The sequence below is a fragment of the Orycteropus afer genome, unplaced genomic scaffold (assembly GCF_000298275.1).
Source record: "Orycteropus afer afer isolate SDZICR_OR568_19922 unplaced genomic scaffold, OryAfe1.0 scaffold00041, whole genome shotgun sequence".
Taxonomy (NCBI): Eukaryota; Metazoa; Chordata; class Mammalia; order Tubulidentata; family Orycteropodidae; genus Orycteropus; species Orycteropus afer.
The window spans coordinates 6,716,238-6,738,470 of NW_006921628.1; the positions used below are offsets into that span (position 1 = coordinate 6,716,238).

Below are 22,233 nucleotides of genomic sequence, written 5' to 3' on the forward strand. Positions count from 1 at the left end.
ACGACTCGACGGCACTTAACAACAACAACAACAACAAATATTCCATATAAGTAGAATCACACAATATTTGTCCTTTTATGTCTGGCTTATTTCACTCAGCATGTTGTTTCCAAGGTTCATTCATATCACGGCATGTATCAGTACTTCATTTTCTTTATGGCTGAGTAATATTCCATTGTGGAATCATGTTTTAATGAAGAAAATGAGAATGATTGTCATAAAATAACTATGCTACATAGACAACCACCCCAGTAAGAATTGAGCAAAGGGATACGTTAATGCAGGCTGGAGCTGAGAACAAAATCATGACAGAGGATAAGGAGCAGAGCAGACCACAAAGGAGGGATGCTGGAGTGCACCTACGGCTGGCCATCAGGGTCTGGAATATCAGACAGAAAGCTCCATAAGGAAGGCAAGAGGGTGACGACCTCCAAGTGTGACAGTGGCAAAGCATGGAGATCAAATAGACATCACATACAGAACAAGGAGCCCCGGTGGTACAATGGCTAAGCATTCAGCTGCTAACCAAAAGGTTGGTGGTTCAAACCCACCCAGTGACTCCATAGGAGAACCACCTGGTGACCTGCACCCACAAAGATTATAGCCTAGAAAACCCAATGAAGCAGTTCTACTCTATCCTGTGGGGTCACTATGAGTAAAAAACTGACTCAACAGCATTTAACAACAACAACACATGAAAAAACAGACTGGAAAGGTGACCAAGCAACTGGGATCCCAGCACAATTTGAGTATATGGATTCCAGAATCAGATTTCTGAGGTTCAATCTCAGCTCCAGGCAAGGCCATTAACCTCTGTGCATGATTCCACCCTGTGAAGTGGGGACGATAAGAGTAAATTCCTTGCAGGATTGTTATAAATTGGGGTGGAGAGATAAACTGAGTTTTTAGAGCATTTAGAACAGGAACTGACCCACAGTACATACTAAATAAAGACAACTTTCTAGAATGAGTCTTGGGAATACTGACTGTTTTCCTAATCTAATCCTAAAATAGCAAGCAGCTCTTCAGAAGCCACCATCTTGATGACAGGTAAAAGTTGGAATCATTGCATTATCCTGCCCTCTACTCTAAATCAACTTACTCCTTTTTTTTAAAGAAATATTTTGATACACAGCTCTATCTTCATGGTGGTAAAAGCATTCTCAAAAATCAACTGTCAGTTCTGTTCTAGAATAAGCCAGGAGTGGGTTATCTCTGGTTAGATTAACAGTGCCTGGGCCAAACTTTAATTCTAAAAGTTGCTTTTCTGGATACAAGCATTCCCCAGCAGGTTTGTTTCACATGAGTCTTTGGCGTGCTTTTGAATAAATCTTCCTAGAAAAATCATTAAAAGCAGCAGAAAAACATCCTTATGAGAACCAGGCAGGAAAGACCATACTCACCACGGGTTCTGAAGAAGAAGGGGTGGTAATTGCTTTCATTTTTAATGGAAGGAAAGGGGACAATCTTTACAAAGTAATCCGTTTCAAATTTCATATTCAGGAAAGGCTGAGATTCCATTCCCTAAAAGGGAACAAAAACACGTGTGACATCATGGAGAAAATGCCCACCCCTACATAGGAGACCTCCATACCCACCCCCTGGAGTCCCTCAGACACAATATCAGAGCTGAGGGACAAGCCTGGCAGAGGGAAGATGTGAGGTCTACTGTCTGACCAGCTGGATGTTGAGATCCCTAACTTAAAATGAAAATGAAGATCAACAATGCTATCTGTTCTTTGGCAAGGTGGCCATGCCCTGTTAATATCAAAGCTCAGCGCTGGAGGGGAGGGAACCCACTCCTCAGAGCACAAAGACACCTTCCAGGAGGGCTGTGTAACCGGAGAAGTGTGTTTACCACAGAGAAGTGCTGAAGAGTTTCCTTGGGAGTGGAGAGCAGGCACACAGCATTACCCGCCATTCTTGCCCACCTTGGCAGGCGGTGTGCACCCCACAGCCCCTCCTTCTCCAATTTCACACACTCTCAATAGACCATTCAAACTCCCAGAACAATGGCGTGTCTTCAGGAGCGCATTCCCTATGTGTGACTTACGGTTCTTTTGAAGCTGCTGTTGAGCTGCTTCGGGTCCTTTAGAATCAGTTGTTGGCACTGTCTTCCCTCTGACTTCAGCTCCTCCAGTATCACCCGGAATCCTTTTAGGAATTCAATGCCTAAGCAAAGCAAAATGCTTTTATTAAAAATGCACCTTTCCTTCCTCCAAGACTAGTCAGTCTTCTCCACCTACACAGGAAAGTTGAAGGCATTCTTACTCTGGCCGGAATATGAGTTTATATAAAGGAAAAATGCATACTCTACATTCCTTTGGGACCCGCCAGGTGATTTTCTCTTCCACCATCACTAATTAATCTCCCATCCAGCTGGCCCTTTCACAAACGTCTGCCACCTCTGCAGCATTAGGGTTCAAATACTCAGACTCGAGTCACAACCAATCATAAAAGTCTGTGGTGGAATATATAATTTCTAGGCCATTAAACAGGGTGCATTCAGCTGATAATTCCCAATACTGACCAAAGAATCCCCTAAACCACATTTCCACTTTAAGTTTCATCCCCACATCTGTTGACATGTTTCACTGAGCAACATTCAAATTTCCCATCCAAGTATATGTCTGCACCCATGGGGTTCCGAGGTTTGAGATTAGTTTAGGAGAATGCCTATGTGATATACAAAGCGGTTCTTGCTCTAATCACCTGAAAGGCAGACACCCAAGAACTGCCCAGTATGCACTCTTCATACAGACCTTAGGGAGCCTGACACCCACAGGGCTGGTGAAAGGCAAAGGCCCAGCCCCCTGCCACCTGAGCTTGCTGGCTGCACGTCTGACTAGATGCTTTCAAAAGGATTAAGCTCTGATGGCCACAAGAGCCAGCACCACCGGGCTCTGTATCCCATGGAGACTGGAGTAGTCCAACTGCAGCTGGAGAGCCCCAAAGCCAGCCTCAATTGGCGCCATATCGATTTCACATTCTTTCTGAATACTAGACAGGGAGTGATTTTCAACCCTTCCCCTGTTCCAGAGCAAAACTAATTACACAGGATGCAATTAACCAGGTGGGAAAAGTATTGATGGCAAAGGCCGGAGAACTCTCATTCCAATTGGTTCTCCAATCCTGTAATTATTTGATGACATGTATTTTATGGGGGCAGGGCAGAGGAATAATAGCTAGAGCTTCACATTTTATTTAATTAATTATGATTGGGGGAAAGCTTACAGAGCAAATTCATTTTCCATACAGTTCATACACATTTTGTTTCATGACATCGACTGCAATTCCCCACAATGTAACAGCTCTCTTCCCACTTCCTCCCTATAGTTACCTCTTCCCTGTGTCCTTCCCTCCCATGCACTCCCACCCCTCACCCCCACTCCGAGCTATCTCCCTGTGCAAACACTGCCCTTTTGAGCTCCCAGAAGAACTAGGTGGTGCCCAGTTACCATTGTTAACCACTCGGAAGAGGATCGGTACAGGAAATCCTGGGTAGAGTGGCAACTAGGGGCCATAGTCTCAAGGGTCTCACCAGGATCTCCTACGCTGATTCCTTTCTCAGTGGGTTGACAGTGGTAGCCAGGCACTATCTAGTTCTGGTCTCATGGTCATAAAGACTGAGGCTTGCATGGTCCACTAGTCCCTTGGACTAACTGTTTCCATACATCTTTGGTTTTCTTTTCTTCTTTGCTCTGGATGAGGAGAGACTCATTGTTGCATCTAGATGGGTGCCTGCACAGAGCATCACATCTTAGGGGATCAGAGCACTACAACAGTATGCAGGGACCAACTTCCATCATGTGTTCCCATGACAAAACTCCCTATGGGGGTGGCAGCCAGCAGACCCATAGCCAGATTTGGCCATGCTGACAAAATACATGGCATTTTGACCAGAAGCTATTTACTAGCTCTCATAGCACTTGCCTCTTAAAATTAAAAGATTTCCGAACAAGATTTTATTATCTATACTAAGATTTAATTTATGCAAAGTCCCCAGAACTACTGATTAACAAAAGTGAGGTAATTAATATGATAAAAGACCATTTTTTAAAAATCCACTATCATCAAGTCAGTTCTGACTCAGTGACCCCATAGGAGACAATAGAATTGCCCCCATAGGATTTCCAAGGCTGTAATCTTTACAGGAGCAGATTGCCACATTTCTCTTCCATGGAGCAGCCAGTGGTTTGCACCACTGACCTTTCTGGTTGGCAGCCAAGTGTTTAACCACTGTACCACCAGGGCTCCTTATAAAAAACGATATATCTCACAAATTTATCATCTGGGGTGGCAGTGGGTGATTTTAGTCCTTATTATTATTTTTTTTATAACTTTTTGTTGTGATTTAGGTTAAAGTTTACAAAACAAATTGATTTTCCATTCAACTAGTCCTTGTTCTTAAAAGACCAGCCTGAAAAATCTCTACACCAAGTCTGGTGATCAGGGTCAAAGCAGCCAATGTAATTCCTGTATCACAGTGACACATTTATCATAACAATACTAATGTCTCATATAAAGACTAACAATTGTATAGAACAGCTTCCCATGAAGGAACTTGTTTGCTCCTTCCCATCAAGTCATTCAACCCTCTTAACAACCATAGAAGGTATTATCATCTCCATTTTACAGAGGAGGAAACTAAGTGTGAAAGAGTACTCTAAAACTGAGGTGCTTGACATACTGAAATGGTTAACACAGGTCTGAATGGGACTCCATTTTGTCCTAGGTCCCAGCTTCTGCTTTTAGAGTATGTGACCCATGACCACACTCTTGAACAAGATAACTTGTTCTGCAACATTCTGAGGTGGCCCATCCAGAACGTTTCAGGAAACAGAAGGAACCAGCTCTGGAATGTAGAAAGTTGTGGCTAAGGTTGAATGCCTCAGCCAATAGCAATTGCTGATGAAAGTCTTATGAAAGCATGTGGAATGTCAACAATCAAATGTACCCCTATACTCTTCCCAATTCTGCACAAAGTTCTGCAAAACTGACCATAAAATGTATGTACCTATGCTCCCTCCCTATAACACTATTTTGAACTTTCATTCTGGCATCTCCTGATTTGCAAATCTTTAAATCTGGGTAAAACTCTTTTATTTTACAGAAACTCTGTCTCATTTTTAACATGAAGTTTAAAACCAAAAAACCAAATTCACTGCCATCAAGTCGATTCCAACTCAGCGACCCCCACTGGGTTTCCAAGGCCATAAATCTTCACAGAATCAGACTGCCTCCATCTGCCTTCTGTGGAGCAGCTGGCAGGTTTGAACCAACAACCTTTTGGTTAGCAGCCAAGTGCCTTGACCATCAGAGCTCCTTTAACTTGAGGTTTCCAAAAAAAAACAAAAACAAAACTCACAGCTATTGAGTTGAATCTGACTCATAGCAACCTCTCCTTGGGTTTCCGAGGCGGTATATCTACTAAAGTAGATTGCTCAGTCTTCCTTCCAAGGAGTGGCTGGTGGGTTTGAACCACCAGCCTCCTGGTTAGCAGTCAAATGCCTTAGGCACCACACCACCAGAGCTCCTAACATGAGGTTTAGGTAAGCTAAATGATTTGCCTCAGGTCACAGAGGAATTAAATGGCAGTGGTAGGATCCGAACCCAGGAGTGTCTGGCTCAAAGCCAGCACTGTTAACCCACATGCTACTCTGTTTTCCAGAGAAACTGATAGAGCTTGTCCAGCCACTCCCACCCACAGATTTTCTTCCAGAAAAAGCACAACCTTCTGCCTTCGCTGTTCCACATGTCCTACCACTAGTTCACACCTCTTACTTTCATTCTAGGAAGGTGTTATGGATTGAATGGTGTCCCACCACCACCATCAAATACAAGGAGTCCTCAGGTTACAAAGGAGATCTGTTCCTGTGTCTTCAAGAATTTGTAGGTCAGTCAGAATAGGTGTATACTGCTCTTATTTAGTCTTACTGTAGTGCAAGAAAAGGCTCAAAGCCTTTTGAATGATTTACAAAAGCTGCATGTTTATGAAGTGAAGGTAATTATGAAGAATTTTTTGCAAGTAGCAGTTGGTTCGATCATTTCAAAGTGATGGCAAATTTATGTAACACTGTTCTTTTATGTTATTAAGTGCTTCTCTGTTTAAAGATGGTGGCACCTCACTCGAACATGATGGCTGACTGCAAGGCTTTGAATGTGGGTGGCTCTTCCCAGTCCTGCCAATAATCCAATGTCACACATGAGGCTCCTGAAAGGGTTCAATATGCCTCTTCCGAGTGTCCCATTCCAGGGCTTTGACCAGTAATTTTTCCTATTCCGATTACTAAGACGAATCACCCAAATGTAAAAATTCAAGTCTATTCCTGTGTTGCTTTGTTGGCCACAATAGAACTAGTTGGAAGCCCTGCATTAAACGATAAGTAGGAGCTGTTGGTACATTGGACACTGGTACCCCGGGAACTGTCTGTGTTGGAATCCTAAACCCACTATCTGTGGATGTAATCCTGGTTGAGAATAGGGTCTTCTTTGTTTATGAGGTCATATCAATGTAAAGTATATCCTAAACCTAATCACTTTTGAGTGATATAGAGAGCAGCTAGACACAGAGATAGGTAAGCTGACACAAGGGGAGAATAGCTGCTATCTAAGTACAGCAGGGGCAGATGAATCTACAAGCCCAGGAACTCTAAGGACTGCCAGCAGCTACTAGAAGCTGAATTAGACAAAGCACCTCCCCCTAGAGCCTCACTCTGAAATTGGCTGCTAAGCAAATGGTTGGTGGTTGAACTTGCCCAATGTCTCCAAGGGAGAAAGACTTGGCAATCTGCTCCCATAAAGATTACAGCCTAGGAAACCCTATGGGACAATTCACATGGGGTCGCTATGAGTTGAAATTGACTGGACAAAGCCTCCTAAACTGACAGAATAATTTTCTGCTTTTTAAAGCCACTCGCTTGTATTTCTGTTATAGTTGTTGTTGTTATGTGCCGTCGAGTCGGCCCCGACTCATAGCGACCCCTCCTTGGGTTTCCGAGGCAGTATCACTACGGAAGTAGGATTGCCCAACCTTCCTTCCGAGGAGTGGCTGGTGGGTTTGAACCGCCAGCCTTCTGGTTAGCAGTCAAGTGCTTTTAGCCACTATGCTACCAGAGCTCCTTAGTAGCACTAGGAAATTTAAGATATGAAGGAATCTGCAATTCGTCAGGCCAACCTCTTTAAACATTTAGCTTTACGTTAATGACCACTTCTCTTTTGTCCACAAAAAAACCAAAACCAAACTCACGCCGTCAAGTCAGGTCTGACTTGACCTGACTCACAGCGAACCCTCCTTGGGTTTCCGAGGCAGTATCACTATGGAAGTAGACTGCCCAACCTTCCTTCCGAGGAGTGGCTGGTGGGTTTGAACTGCCAGCCTTCTGGTTAGCAGTCAAATGCAGTGTTTTAATCTTTAAATGTTAAGATAGTATTATTTTTAGAAAACCCACTGGGTTCAGATCCAGCAACAAATATGTGAAAGAGTCAGCTTGGTCCAGTTCTGCTGCACCTGCCATCTCCCATACTCACCCCATTGGCAATCCAGTTCTCCCGAGATTCAGTCCATTCAGGTTAAGAAATTTAGACTTTATTTTACTTCTCCCTTGGCCAGACTTTTTTTTTTTTTTTTTAATTCTATGGATGGATAACATTGTCAAAAGGGCAGGCCTGAGGACCAGGTTCTGATTATGAAGATAACAGACACTGTTTTGAACAGCTCTCTCTAGAAATGACTATGTGGGTGTGTCTCCAATTCTTACAACAAACCAAGAAGCAGTTATTATCTTCATTTTACAGATGGGAAAACTGGGGCTCTTTAAAAATAGAGGGTGAGCTCAAATAGAGCCCATCTGAACCAAATGCCTAGACCCTTCATAACAAGGCCCAGCTCAACTAAACCATCCTCTCTCTCCTATTATCCATTCAATAAAAGAGACAGATTCAGCATCAAGCTAAATCTGGCCAGATCACGTGAGTATGCTTTTACCTATTTCTTCGTTTTGGTTTGGCTTGCTTATGGTCCACGTGGTTCTTAAAAATTTTAGTTAGTTGCCAATGTTCAAAAAAAACACTCCTTGGAAGGATGGTTAGGCAATCTACTTCCGCAGTGATACTGCCTCGGAAACCCAAGGAGGGGTTGCTGTGAGTTGGTTCAGACTCAACAGCAGTGAGATGTTTTTTTTTTTTTGTTAACTTCACTGTTTCACATGAAAACTAGGATTTTACTGGAAAAAAAAAATCACAAAATGTGCCAATGCTAGGTCTGCACTTCCATGTGGCCATAGAGATCACTAGATGCTGAGTTGCCGAAGCCATTGAGCCCTTGGATGATAACGTGTTTCCCAGGTCACTACTATCCCCCCTTTCCACCCTACTGCTGACACACAGAGGCCAAGGGCTCAGTGCCATTTGTCACTGACACTCTACTATTTTTCACATTCAAGTCTCTCTCAATAACAGCCAAGAAAACACAAATGACAAGCCATGGGGCAGCAGCATCAAGCTGTGTGTGTTCTCAGTGAGTGTGTGCCCTGCAAGTGTGTGAAGCAACAAAGTAGGTCTGTGCCCAACCCAATCTAAGCTTCACTCATGTAAAGACTTGCCCAGCCCCTGGAGGCCATCACATTTGGGACCTTCGCACTGAGCACAACTAATCTAGGCCAACATGGAGGGACTCAATTTCTGACCACTTACCTAAGGCCCCTGGAGACCAAAGAATGGTGATAGCCACTTGGTTGTGGCAAGTGTACTGACTGATGGTGATGTTCTGGGCGTCGGCAATCACGTGCTTCCCCACCAGGTTCAAGTAAGTGGTACAGTCTAGAGAAGTGGGAGGATGAGAACAGTGACATTTAAAATATATGTTTTTTATTTCCAAGTTCATTTTCTCACATTACACAGTACTGTCTGGAAGTGGCCCAATCCATTCTGCTGAAAGAGGTGTGTTTCGAAAGCCCAAATATGACATCAGAAACTGACTGAAAATTATAAGCATGCTTCAGTGGGATTTATATCACGCACACCCCTACCCCCCACCTGAGGTTAAATTCCAGGACAGTTTTAAGAAGGTCAGATTCAGTTTGAAGTTTATGTGTGTATCTGGCATTAACGTTTTTTGCTAGTATGACATTTTGTCTGAATCAGTAATTATTTACATTGACTCACTAGTTTTCAGTATTAGAGAATTTTTTGAAACAATGGCTAATTAATCTAGGTTTTGCTTGTTTGCTTATTTATTTTTAGAACAAAACTAGAGGGTGAGGTGACTGCAGAAAAAGAAGGAACATGAGAATGTGAATTCACAGGGCAGTGATTCAAAGCAAGACTGTTAACCAATTAGTACCTTCAAGAGACAGTAACTTGGACATCTGCTAAAAACCTTGGGACAGTGATAAGTTACTTCAACATTAACTAGCATCATCAAAGATAAAACTTTTGCTGTAAATCCCATGTATCATCAAAGATACCCACAACACCCACTAAATCTAAGGAGCCCCACACATCTTAAAAAAAACAAAACCACCTGATTCTTTGATTTTGTCTGAGGTTGTTACTTACTGCCACCTGTCAATGTAGCCACAACCACAGGAGCAGCTGCGCCACCTGGTATTGTTGTACACACCTTCAAAGTACGCAGAGGCCTACAAAGCTGCCAGAAGATTCCAGCTGGAATTGGGCTGGGACTTCCCAGAACAGCCACTCATGCACAAAAAAACTATCAACCACAGCACCAACTTATCATAAGCTGCTTCATCTCTGCTTCTTTCTCAATGATTAAACTCAGATACTCTCTCTAGAATCTGCTGTGAAAGGTCTTCAGAGTTCCAGCAAATGCCCAAACCTGCCCACCAGCCCCTGGAAGGGGAGAAGCATTCGGGGACATTGTCTAGGAAGCTCATGAGTCTGCCTGCTGCATATAACTTCTGTCCTATAAAATGTCCTGTGTGCTTCTCATCTTTATGACTAAACACATTCTTTGGAGACATTTGAAAATCACAGGAGAATATAAAACAAATTTAAAAGTCATTCATAACTTCTCATCACACAGAAGTTAACTGCTATTAACATTCTAGTGGACATCCTTCCAAGGCTTTTAAAGTGTACACAATATCCCTTTTTAATTTTTTAAAAATTATTTATTTTTGTTGCTGTTTAGAATATACACAGCAAAGCATACACCAATCCAACAGTTTCTACATGTACAATTCAGAGACACTGACTGCATTCTTCCAGTTGTGCAACCACTCTCAACTCTCCTTTCCCAAGTTGTTCCTCCCTCCCTGGCACAAACTCACTGCCCCCCAACCCCCAAGGAGGTACAGAAAGGAACCCAGGTGGGGCAAATGGTTTGCATTTGTCTACTGACCTAAAGATTGGTGGTTCTAATCTTCTGAGTTGCAGTTGTCAAGTTGTTCCCACATAAGTAGATCTTAACAGAGCCTAATACTCAAGGCAAACATTCTTTACTAGTTAAGCTCAACTATTGTTTGGTTTTAAGGGGATACTTTCAGTTTAAGGTTTAAAGATGATCTTGGGGCAATAGTTTCAGGGGTTCACTTCCTTTTTAATTTTTTACTAAAGTATAACACCTACCGACTACCATAAAGACCCATCCCCTACTTTTAAACTGCATCCTCCATCCTGCCTACAGACCTGCATTCTCACCTAACTACTTGAGCACTTATTTTCTTCTGTCATTTCCCTCTGATCCTAAAAAGTCACATTTGCATTTCAATATTGCTTCTTTTGAAAAGATGTTAATAATTAATAAAATGGAATTCCGCTTCTGATAAAAATTCACTCTGAAAGCAATCAACATGTGTTCTCTGGGTGTAGAAGAGAATTTTAGGATAGGAAACAAATGAAGAAAAATTTTTTTTAGTCTAACTTTTTTTTTTTTTTTTTTTTTTTTTACAAATGAGGGAACTACAGATAAGAAAGGGCAGCTGGGTAGCTCAGAATGCCACTGCTGACCACCCAGTTCAGCAGCAGAAAGCAGGCTCCAGCAGCTCACCCAGGCCTCTCAGCACCCTGTCACCAGCAACCAAGACAAGTTCTTAATTTGAGGTGTGTAGAGTAGCAAAAAATCTTGGCTGAGACTAGCTTCCCAGTACACAAGAAAGGCAAGATCCTGACATACTTGTAAATTTCATTTATTGAGAATGGGGGCCTTGGTGGCACAGTGGTTAAAGCGCTTGGCTGCTAACCAAAAGGTTGGCAGTTTGAACCCACCAGCTGCTCTGCAGAAGATGCAGCAGTCTGCTTCCATAAAGGTTAGAGTCTTGGAAACCCTACAGGGCAGAGTTCTACACTTTCCTATACAGTCTTGATGAGTCAATATCAACTCGATGGCAGTGGGTGGGTTTGGGGTGGCTTTCATATTGAGAACTGTGTGTCACATGGGGTCACTATGAGTCAGAATCAGCTCAGCAGCACCTAATAACAATAACAACACAGGACTAAAAGGACAGAAAGGAGCTCAGGTGGTGCAAATGGTTTGCATTCATCTACTGACCTAAAGGTTGGCGGTTCAAGCCCACCCCACGACTCCATGAAAGGAAGGCCTGGTAAACTGGTTCTGTAAAATTACAGCCACAAAAATCCTACAGAACAGTTGTATTCTATAACACATGGGGTCGCCATGAGTCAGAACAGATTCGACTGCAATGGGTTATAACAAAAGAAAGGTCTTTGCTTTAACCAGCTTCAGAAAAAGATGCCCAAATGGGAGCAAATTATGATTTTTTGCTTTGTTCATTTCTCATGCCAAAATGAGCACTCTCTAGATTTCTGTAAAAACCATTATGCAAATACAGAGTTTAAGAATTAGACTGAAACCTACTCAGGCATACCCCCTCAGAGCCCACAGGAGAAACATGGCATGCAGAGTGAAAGGAGGCACGGAGGTCTGTGCAATTCATTTTCGACTTCACAGCAAGACATCACCTTTCTTGACAACATTAAATGTCAAAGGAATATAAAAATAAGATTTTGTAGTTTAATAATTCTGGTGAAAACTTGGTAATTGGTTCTTAGTTATTTTAAGCGGAACTAGTTACCAGTTGAGCAGGACCTTCCCTGTGGAGGAAAATATCTTTTTCGATAAAAAACAATGAATAAGTTTTTTACATAGCCTGGATCCAATTATTAGTTAAATCCCCAGTTCTGGATTCTGGTTACAAAAACGTTATACCCAAATGACACTTTGCCAAAATGCAACAGAGCTTCAGACATTTCAGGGGTCAAAGCGAGCTGTGAATTAAATTTTAATTAAATGCTAAAGAATTAAAAACACAGCAATGGCTAAGAGACAGGAATAGGCAAGTGGGCCAAATAATTAGTCCCATGAAGAAAATAATAAGATACTTTTCAGCTTGACAGGTACAGCTCCTCTTCCACAAAACCCCATATTAAAACAGAGATGCAACTGCTTGTTTGCAGCTGACCAGAAAACTTTGAACTCCTGAATGTAATATAAGACCTGCCAGGACCAAGAGCATATATTAGAAATGAACTTTTGACTCAAAGAAACATCCCTTCCACATGTCTTCACTTCAGTATCATAGACTTGCAGCTAATCTTTCCTTAGCATTCCAGTACTTACACAGGACATGCACCCACTACTAATGCAAAATATCTGAGGGACACATACAGTTTACTTAAGACAGAGAGGCCAGCAACTGTGCCCATTATTTTGACATATATATTTGTATCTAAAAATTGTAGACTGTATCCAGGAACCTCAAAAAAACCCTGCTTTGAGTAGATGTCCATTCCAGAGACCTCAGTGGGACCTATTCCTCTTACTGACTTTGATTCTACTCTCTATTCAAGGGATGAGTCAAATGTTAGGAGCTGCTAAACATGAGGCAAGCTCCCTCTTGTCAACATTTGTTCTTACAAATTAAACTTCATCTGGCTCAAGTGCTCACAGTTCTATATAACTCCCTTCTTAATGAAATGAAAGCAGCTGTTTAAGGGGGTTCTATATACTTAATCAGAAAAAAACTCACATCTTGCCCTATGTAAAGTAATCCAGCCAGAAAACACCACACTTTCTTTAGGGAAGGCAAAAAAGGTACTAGTGCTCTACCTTCCGTGGGAATGACTTCTAATATTAACTTAAATAAATAAATAACCAGTTGTCACTGAATCTATTCCAACTCATGGCGACCACATGTGTGCGCACGTCAGAGTAGAACTACGCTCCTTAGGGTTCTTGGTGGCTAGTTTTTCAGAATTGCCAGGCCCTTCTTCCAAGGCATCTCTAGCCTCCAAACTTTCAGTTAGCTGCTAAAGCACATTAACCATTTGCACCATCCAGAGATTCCTTCTAATATTAATAGACATTATTGAGTGAACACCACAGACTAGTTACTGAGTTGAACAGTTATAAAGCATTACTCCATTTAAAACTTAAACAACGCAAGGAGGGAGAGATGGATGTTTATTTTACATAATGAGAAAACTGAAGCTTGGAGAAATCAAGTCACTTGCTGCAGCACACATGGATGGTAGGTAATAAACTACAGCAAGAATCCAGGTCTAAGTCAGAAATGGCCAACTGGTAACCCCAGGCCAATATGGAACACAGATCTACTTGGGTTTGTGAAGATTTTGAAATAACTACCAGTATTTTTAAAACGTGCCCATGAAAAATGTGAATTTCTTGCTCTTAGAAATCACAATTTATCTGGTAGCATATGGTATGAATTACTTCAAGGCCACAAGAAGCCGCAGCAAGTAGCCAATATTTCCTTCAGATGAGGCATGAACTCACAATTTTCCACAGTCTCCACCATTCCCTAGTGTCCTGCACCTGGAAAGCTTCATTCATTTGTTCTCTGCTGAGCCCTACATAGCCCTACAGGCATCTATGTTTGTCATTAAGAATATGGCCATGTCTTGAGAAAGAGAACTTCTCTGAACTCTATTGAGGACACTTGACCTGTTCAAATTCACTAACACTTAAGTGGCTTAATTGAGACTGAGTTGCTTTAGCTCCATCGACAGACCTAAGCAGTTTCAGAAAATTCCTCAATCACAGACCCTGCAGTGTCTTTGATTAAGCACAGCTAGGTAAACTTTAGATATCTGAAAGGCCTCCATTCTTCAGCGGTCAAGCCAGTTACTTACTGTCATATCTGAAGGTGATGTTGTGCAGCCCACTGTTTCTGCTGGCCAGCCCCACTCCCTGTGGGAAAACAAGAGAACATGATGTAAAATTAAGCCAATTTGCTTTTCCAGCATGGATCCCTACAAAGTCCAACCACACGCATCATTGCTGAGATCCAGTGTCATGCCAGTCTCTAAGCAACGTCTATCCACTGCCCTTTCCATCTGCTCCATGGCCCCAGATGCCAAACTCCCTCCTCCTGGGGGATTCCTAACTCGCCAGCCATGGGGATCACAAGCACACACTTGCTCCAAGACAATAGGTGCAGGCTGTTTAGGGGTTAAATAATAATTCGCTAACAGTAAAACTGGGAGAGAGGCCAAGGGCTGCCAGTTGGAGCCCTTCCAGTTGGATCCACTTTAAGTACTGATTGGTTATAAAATTCGCCTACCAGACGCCCTCATCCGAACGCTCCATTAAGCCACAACAGATAGGCAATTTCTCAAGTGCAAGGAAACAGAGTTCTCATTCCAAGACTGAGAATGAGTGTGAGAATAAGCAGTTACTTTTAATGAGAAAATACTTCACTGTATCCCTACCTATGCTTGGAATACATTGGGTGGGTCATAAAAGAAAAAGAAAAAAAGACCTTAAAAGGTCTAACTCTGCCTCTTGGTGATGTGGCCACTCGCCATCTGTGCTCTTAATAGCAGGAATAACAACTCCGCCAGACTTCCCACTTTAATTACAGCATCCACAGAGGAAGCACTGGAATCCTCCCACCAACCCCGCCTTCCCCCAACCCCACTTACATTCATCATGGGAAAGAGCAGCTACAGATCTACCAACTCCCACTCTGATTTAACTGTTTCCGTAAAATCTGCAAATGTGCCGTTCAGCATTATTTGCAGAATTCTCCAAAATATGTTAATTCTGAAATGCTAAATGATGGGAAAATATTCTAACCACACAGCTGAAGTTTCCACTCAACAAGAAGGATGGTGGTGGGAGAACCATATGCCAGCAATTGTTCACTGAGACACAATGTGCAGAACACTTCTGATGGAGCCCAGGGTCTCAGGCTGCAGCCCATTGCATCCATATGCTGCTCATGCTGCTGATCCTGAGGCCAGGCACACCCACTGAAACTGGATCTCTGAGCTCAGATGCACAAGGCCCTCAGGAAAGCACAGCTGTGCAGAAAGGGAGAAGCACATACACACACACACACACACAGTGCTCCAACTAAAGTGAGGAATAAGCAGTAACACAAAACCTAAATCAATATGGTGTGCCAGCCCATGATCTACTGGGGCTCCTTTCGACTCGGTTCACTTTCCTTCTCTAGATTTCCTCTTCCATCCATTCTTCCTCCCACACACAGAATTCAGGAATTCCTCACCTGAACTGAAATACTTTGCCATTTTATTAAAATTCTAAGAGCTTCCATGACTCTAAAGGGATGAGGCCACAGTCTATGCAATCAGATGGCCAAGACCAAAGAACATAACCAGGTGGGAGGCCAGGAAGGAGATAATCTAATCCCCCCACAACCCTATGGCAATGCCCAGCACACCAAACCATACCCTTCTTGCCTGACAAGCCCCAGGATACTAGCTGGAGAAATCAATTCACTTACTATTATGGCATCTTTTATGAGTCAGATACTATGTTAGGTATGGTGGTGAACAAAATAGCCACTGCCCCTGCCCTTGTGGAATAAGGAGTACGGTACTCATTCTTTCTAAGAAGGAATAGGTTTGTGGCTCACACCCCAATGCATACAGACAAACCTCAAATCACACTCTGCTTCCCCAAGGACTCCTGTTTATAGAAAAAAACACATGTAGCTAGGGTGAAAGTGCCAGCCATAAATAAGTATATAATACCTGAGATGCCACAAGGCAGTACCTGAGTAAGGTTAAATGAAAGGCACAGATGACACTCACCAAGAGCTTAAAAGAGGGGATAACTGGGCTAGAATGGTGGGGGAAAAGTAGCATTATGGGAGGGGAACAAAACACATAATCTAGAGGCCAAGACCACCTTAATCCTTCTATCCAATTGTTCATAACCAAAGGCAAGCTACTTCATTCTATTGGACTTTAATTTTTATTGTGATTTGGGTGAAAGTTTACAAAGCAAATTCATTTTCCATACACTTCATACACATTTTGTTTCATGACACAGACTGCAATTCCCCACAATTTAACAGCTCTCTTCCTAATTAGAGGCCAGAGTCTCAGGGGTCTCACCAGGCTCTATCAGACCAGCAAAGGTGGTCTTTTTTTTTAGGATTTTGAGTTTTGTTCCACATTGTTCTCCCACTCTATCCAGGATCTCCTGCATTGATCCTCCTCTGAGTCACTGACAGCAGTAGTTGGGCACCATCTAGTTCTTCTGGTCTCATGGTTATTTAGGCTGAGGACTGCATGGTCTGTTAGTCCCTCGGACTAATTGTTTCCATGCATCTTTGTTTTTCGTCATGCTTCTTTGCTCTGGATGAAGAGAGATCCGTTGTTGCATCTAGATAGCCACTTAAAAGCTTTTAAGACCCCTACATCCTAACAAAGTAGGATGTAGAACAATGTTTTTATATAATATGTTATGCCATTTGAGCTTGGCATCCCCTGTGACCATGGTCCCAAGCCCACAGGTCTGAATACTCACTTCCTCTGGGTAAGTGGTGGTGGCTAAGAAGCCACCACAACCTTACCCCTTGTCAGCTCTGCTGTATACCTGGATATTCTTACAACACATACAAATAAGCAAGTAGAAACATCATCTGCCAACCCTATACATGGTCATGGGCACACTCCCCTCTGCCCAGACATATCTGATTGTTCAGCTTGTCTATCCATCTATACACCCACAGATCCATGTTTGTCCACTGGGCATTTTCAATAAGAGAAATTTGTAAACTCTGTGTGTGGGGGGCTGGGGAGATGGAGACTTGAGGAGGACCACTCAAAACCATGTAGAGAAAGCACTTGTCACAAATGAAACCCATTCCATTTAATAGCATGCTCTGAGATGCCTAGGCACTCTCATTACCAATGACCTTAGTTGTGGCATTTCTTTTTGCTCTTATTTCTCCTATATTTCTCTTGTAACATGTTTTTAACAGATATTAGGCACTTGTAATAGGCAATGCGTTGTGGAAAGGAGCTCAAGACAGTAAACTGTCAAACTCATTAAAAAGACCAGGCTCACTGGTCTGATGGAGACTGCTGAAACCTCCAGGCCTGGAAGTCAACTTACTCCCATGGCTTAACTTTCAGCCAAAGAACAGAAAGGCCTACAAAATGAAAAGCACATCAGGGAGATCAACCGCAGGAGATCAAAAGAGCAGTATTTGCACAGAGAGATAGCTCAGAGGGCAGGGATGCATAGGAAAGGATAAAGAGAAAAGGTAACCTCAGGGAGGAAGTGGGAATGGCAATCAATGTCACAAAACAAAATGTGGGTGAACTGTTGAATGGAAAGCAAACATGCTGTGTAAACTTTCACCCAAATCACAATAAAAAGTTAAAAAAAAAAAAAAAAGGTGAGATGTGCTCATGCTGTAGGAGCTCTATACTGTGCATGTGAGAATCTGTTTCTGTTAGCTACTGTCTAGTCGGCCCCTAACTGAAGGCAACCCGTGCACAGTGGAATTTAATACTGCTCAGTCCTGCATCATCTCCATGATAGGCTGTGGACTGGACCGCTATGATCCATAGGGTTCACTGGCTTATTTTCAAAAGTAGATTGCCAGGCCTGTCTTCCTTGTCTGTCTTAGTCTGGAAGCTCTGCTGAAACCTGTTCAGCATTACAACAAAGAACAAACGTCCAATAACAGATGAGTAATAGCTACACGTGAGGTGCACTGGCTGGGAATGTAAACTAAGTCTCTGCATATAAGAACCTAAATCTCTCCAAATAAGGTCTCTGTGAGGTGTGGAGCCATTCAGAGGGAGACCTGTGAGCTGGCCTCAGAGGACAGAGAAGTCTGCATGCAGCATCCTTTTACCAACCTTTGAGCACTCCAATTTGACACAAGACCCACAGGGCTGGGTGCCCAGCAATGAACCAAACACAGGCCTGACCTCAAGTTTTGACCACCAAGATGATCTCCTAACATGCAAATCTGCCCTCTTCTCCCTGCTCCAAATCTTTCACTAACTTCTTAACACCCCTAGACCATTCCTGTCATGGTCCCCACCTACCTTCCCAGCCACTCCCTCCCGCTTCCCAAACCCCTCCAGGTACTACAATGCAGGCATTCCCCAGGTTACAAACTATGTGTGTCTAATTTGTAGGTAAGTCGGAACAGGTACATAGGGTTCTTACTTAAAGTCAATTAGTCAAATGTCTGCCTAAGTATATGTTGTTGTTGTTGTTGTTAAGTGCCGTCGAGTCGTTTCCGACTCATAGCGACCCCATGCACAGCAGAACGAAACACTGCCTGATCCCGCACCAGCCCCACAATCCCTGCTATACTTGAGCTCATCATTGCAGCCACTGTATCAATCCATCTCGTTGAAGGCCTCCCCCTCTTTTGTCGACCCTCCACCCTACCAAGCATGACATCCTTCTCCAGGGAATGGTCCCTTCTTACAACATGACCAAAATAGGTGAGACGAAGTCTGGCCATTCTTGCTTCCAAGGAGCATTCTGGCTGCACTTCCTCCAGGACAGATCTGTTAGTTCTTTTAGCAGTCCATGGTACTTTCAGCATTCTTCACCAGCACCACAACTCAAAAGCATCAACTCTTCTTCGGTCTTCATCAACTCTTATTCATTGTCCAGCTCTCACATGCATATGAGGTGATTGGAAATATCATGGCTTGTGTCAGGCGCACCTTAGTTTATATACTTTAATCATGATCTTTTAATGCATTAATGTTGTAATGCTGAACAGGTTTCAGCAGAGCTTCCAGACTAAGACAGACAAGGAAGACAGGCCTGGCAATCTACTTCTGAAAATAAGCCAGTGAACCCTATGGATCATAGCGGTCCAGTCCACAGCCTATCATGGAGATGATGCAGGACTGGGCATGATTAAAGTATACACACTAAGATACTATAGAGTATACACTATATACTCTAAGTATATAGTGTATATTTTATCTTTCTATGCATATAAAACACTTCCAAATACATTAAAACATTTTAAACGTAATATACATAATAATAATATAGTAATAATAAAAGTAACTACATACAGTACTGTGCTGAAGAGAGAATCTGTATGTATGTGTATGCATGTAGGTATACAGTACTATAAAAAAAAAAGAAAAAAAAATTAAACAGTTCTTAAAACAGTTTCCTGGGAGCTCTAGTGGCATAGTGCCTAAGGCATTTGACTGCTAACCAGAAGGCTGGCAGTTCAAACCCACCAGCCACTCCTTGGAAGGAAGATTGGGCAATCTACTTCCGTAGTGATACTGCCTCAGAAACCAAGGAGGGGTCGCTATGAGTCAGATCTGACTCGATGGCAATGAGTTTGAGTTTAAAACAGTTTCCAAAACCTGTTGCCATCAAGTTGATTCCAATTCATAGAGACCTGACAGGAGAGAGTAGATTCCCAAGGCAGTAAATCTGTACAGAAGCAGACTGCCACATCTCTCTCCTGCAGACGGGTTTGAACAACCAACCTTTTCAGTTAGCAGCCAAATACTTAGCCATGGTGCCACCAAAAAAAAAAAAAAAAAAGACCAACTCACTGCCATCGAGTCGTCCTGACTCATAACGACCTCTCCTTAGGTTTCCAAGGCAGTATCTCTACGTAAGTAGATTGTCCAGTGTTCCTCCTGAGTGGTTGGTGGGTTTGAACTGCCAACCTTCTGGATAGCAATCAAATGCCTTAGGCACTATACCACCAGAGCTTCCACCAGGAACTCCTTAAAACAGTGTAGATAGGAAAAAGAGAAAAGATCATAATTAAAGGTTAACACTTGCTTTCATTCCACTGATGTCCTACATACCAGAAGAGGCATTCATGAGGTAACATGATGACAACTTGCCCTCACTTTTAAATGACTGAAGCCCTACTTGCAACAATTCTACTTCACAATCACCTTCATTTGCTGCATGTGCAGCTTTTAAATCTAGGAAAAAGCTTTGAGCCTTTTCTTGAATAAAGTAAGGCTAACAGGCATATTATGCAGATTTTGATAATCTAACCAAATTATCAATAGCCTTTCCATGTCAATAATGAAATATTTAGTAACAACTGTAGCTTTCACTGGGGCAGAGCCTTTCACGTGTTCCATTATTCTCACTTTATCCTTTTAAAATTATTCCAATTGTTGACCATTGTAGCCTAATGCTTTTCCAAAGACCGATGGGGTTTCTTCTCTTTCTGATCGCTTTATTAGTTCCACTTTATTTTCAGTCGTGATTGTTTTCCTTTTCCTTGACATATCACCAGCACTTGCATCAGATTTATACTTTGGAGGCGTGGTTACAAGGGTAAATAAGAGGAAATTTTAAGCCAAATACAAAGTTACACACTCAACACAGTGTTAACAGAAACATGATCTGACGTCAAAAGGTAGTGTTCTCCTTCCTCAGCCAATAAACTGCTGAAGCCACACAAGTTTTCATGAGTGTCACAAAATAGTGCATGTGTTCATTATCACGAACCATTGTATTTTAATACAGTAGACTTTATGGTAGTCCATTCTTAAGTACGAGTTGTCCGTAAGTCAGATAACTTAACCTTAAGACTTACTGTAGTGCTCAGCACCTGTATTTCCCACAATACACTTCTCTCCTCATGCATTCTCCATGAAGCCCTTCTTATCAATCACTCAGGGTCATTCTCCCCCAATGGGCTTCTATGTCCTGACACACCAGACTTCCTGCCCATTTATTTTAAGGAGCACAGTAATCCATTCCCACAATTTTACTGGCATGGTACCTCTGCAAAGTGGTTATTCTAATTCTACAGAGAAAAGACCATTAAGACCACATGACCAACCATGCCTGGTCATATAGCCCAGAAAGAAGAGATGCCATCCCAGGTACCAGTTCTTAAGTGCACCATGAAGATCTTTCATTCTTCTCAGCCACAGCTTCTCAGCCCATGTGTCAGATGATGTTCCACCAGACAGTTCTTGTCTCACAGTCAAACAATGCTTCAGCTGCTCCAGAGCCCTCAGAAACCACCTCAGAAACAGTATGCCCCAAGCTAGCCCACAGAGCACTGTTTTCTACACTGGTGATAGACAGAATAATAGGCCCCCCAAAGATGTCCATATCCTAATTCTTGTAAGGAATCTGACTGTGACCGTGACCTTCCATGGCAAAAGGGACTCTGCAGACATGATTAATTTAAGGATGCTGAGATGGGGAGATTATCCTGGATAATCCAGGTGGGCCCAATATAATCACATTAGCAAAGATTCTCCCCTGGAGTCTCGAAAAGGAACCAATCCTGCCAATACCTTGGTTTTAGGACTGTAAGACCCATTTACAACTTCTGACCTCCTGAACTGTAAAATAAATTTGTTTTCTTAAGCTGCTAAATTTTTGGACCACCACCTGTCAGTCTGTCATACTGTGGTCATTTGCATATTGCTAGATGGTGGAAGCTACCGGTATTTCAGGACCAGCAGGGTCACCCACTGTAGGCTGGTTTTAGCAGAGCTTCTAGACTAAGATTAGGAAGAAAGGTCTGGTGTTCTACTTTCAAAAATCAGCCAATGAAAACCCTATGGATCACAACAGAACACTGTCAGTCTTACTTTGGATACATCACTCTAAATATAAAAAACAAACTCACTGCCATCCAGTCAATTCCAAGTTACAGTGACCCCCATTGGGTTTCCAAGGCTGTAAATCTTTATGGAAGCAGACTGTCTCATCTTTCTACCACAGAGCAGCTGGTGGGTTTGAACCACTGACCTTTTTGATTAGCAGCCCAGTGCTTTAACCACAGCACCACCAAACTAGTTTTCTGCCTAAAGAAATGAAAGCATGATTAAGCCAATGTTATGGATTAAACTGGGAGCTCTGGTAGCATAGTGGCTAAGATACTTGCCTGCTAACCAGACGGCTGGTGGTTCAAACCCACCAGCCACTCCTTGGAAGGAAGGTTGGGCAATCCTACTTCCGTAGTGATACTGCCT

General features: G+C 42.6%; 1 protein-coding gene across 1 annotated transcript in view; it reads right to left on the bottom strand.

Moving 5' to 3' along the window:
• IL17RD (interleukin 17 receptor D) overlaps nt 1-22,233 on the bottom strand; it is an 83,084-nt gene that overhangs the window by 23,002 nt on the left and 37,849 nt on the right. Inside the window, exons 2-5 of the mRNA XM_007937303.1 lie at nt 14,137-14,194; nt 8,695-8,820; nt 2,054-2,172; nt 1,404-1,524 (exon numbers count right to left, since the gene is read on the bottom strand). Of these exons, the coding sequence (XP_007935494.1) occupies nt 1,404-1,524; nt 2,054-2,172; nt 8,695-8,820; nt 14,137-14,194 (424 nt within the window). The remainder of the gene's footprint in view (nt 1-1,403; nt 1,525-2,053; nt 2,173-8,694; nt 8,821-14,136; nt 14,195-22,233) is intronic.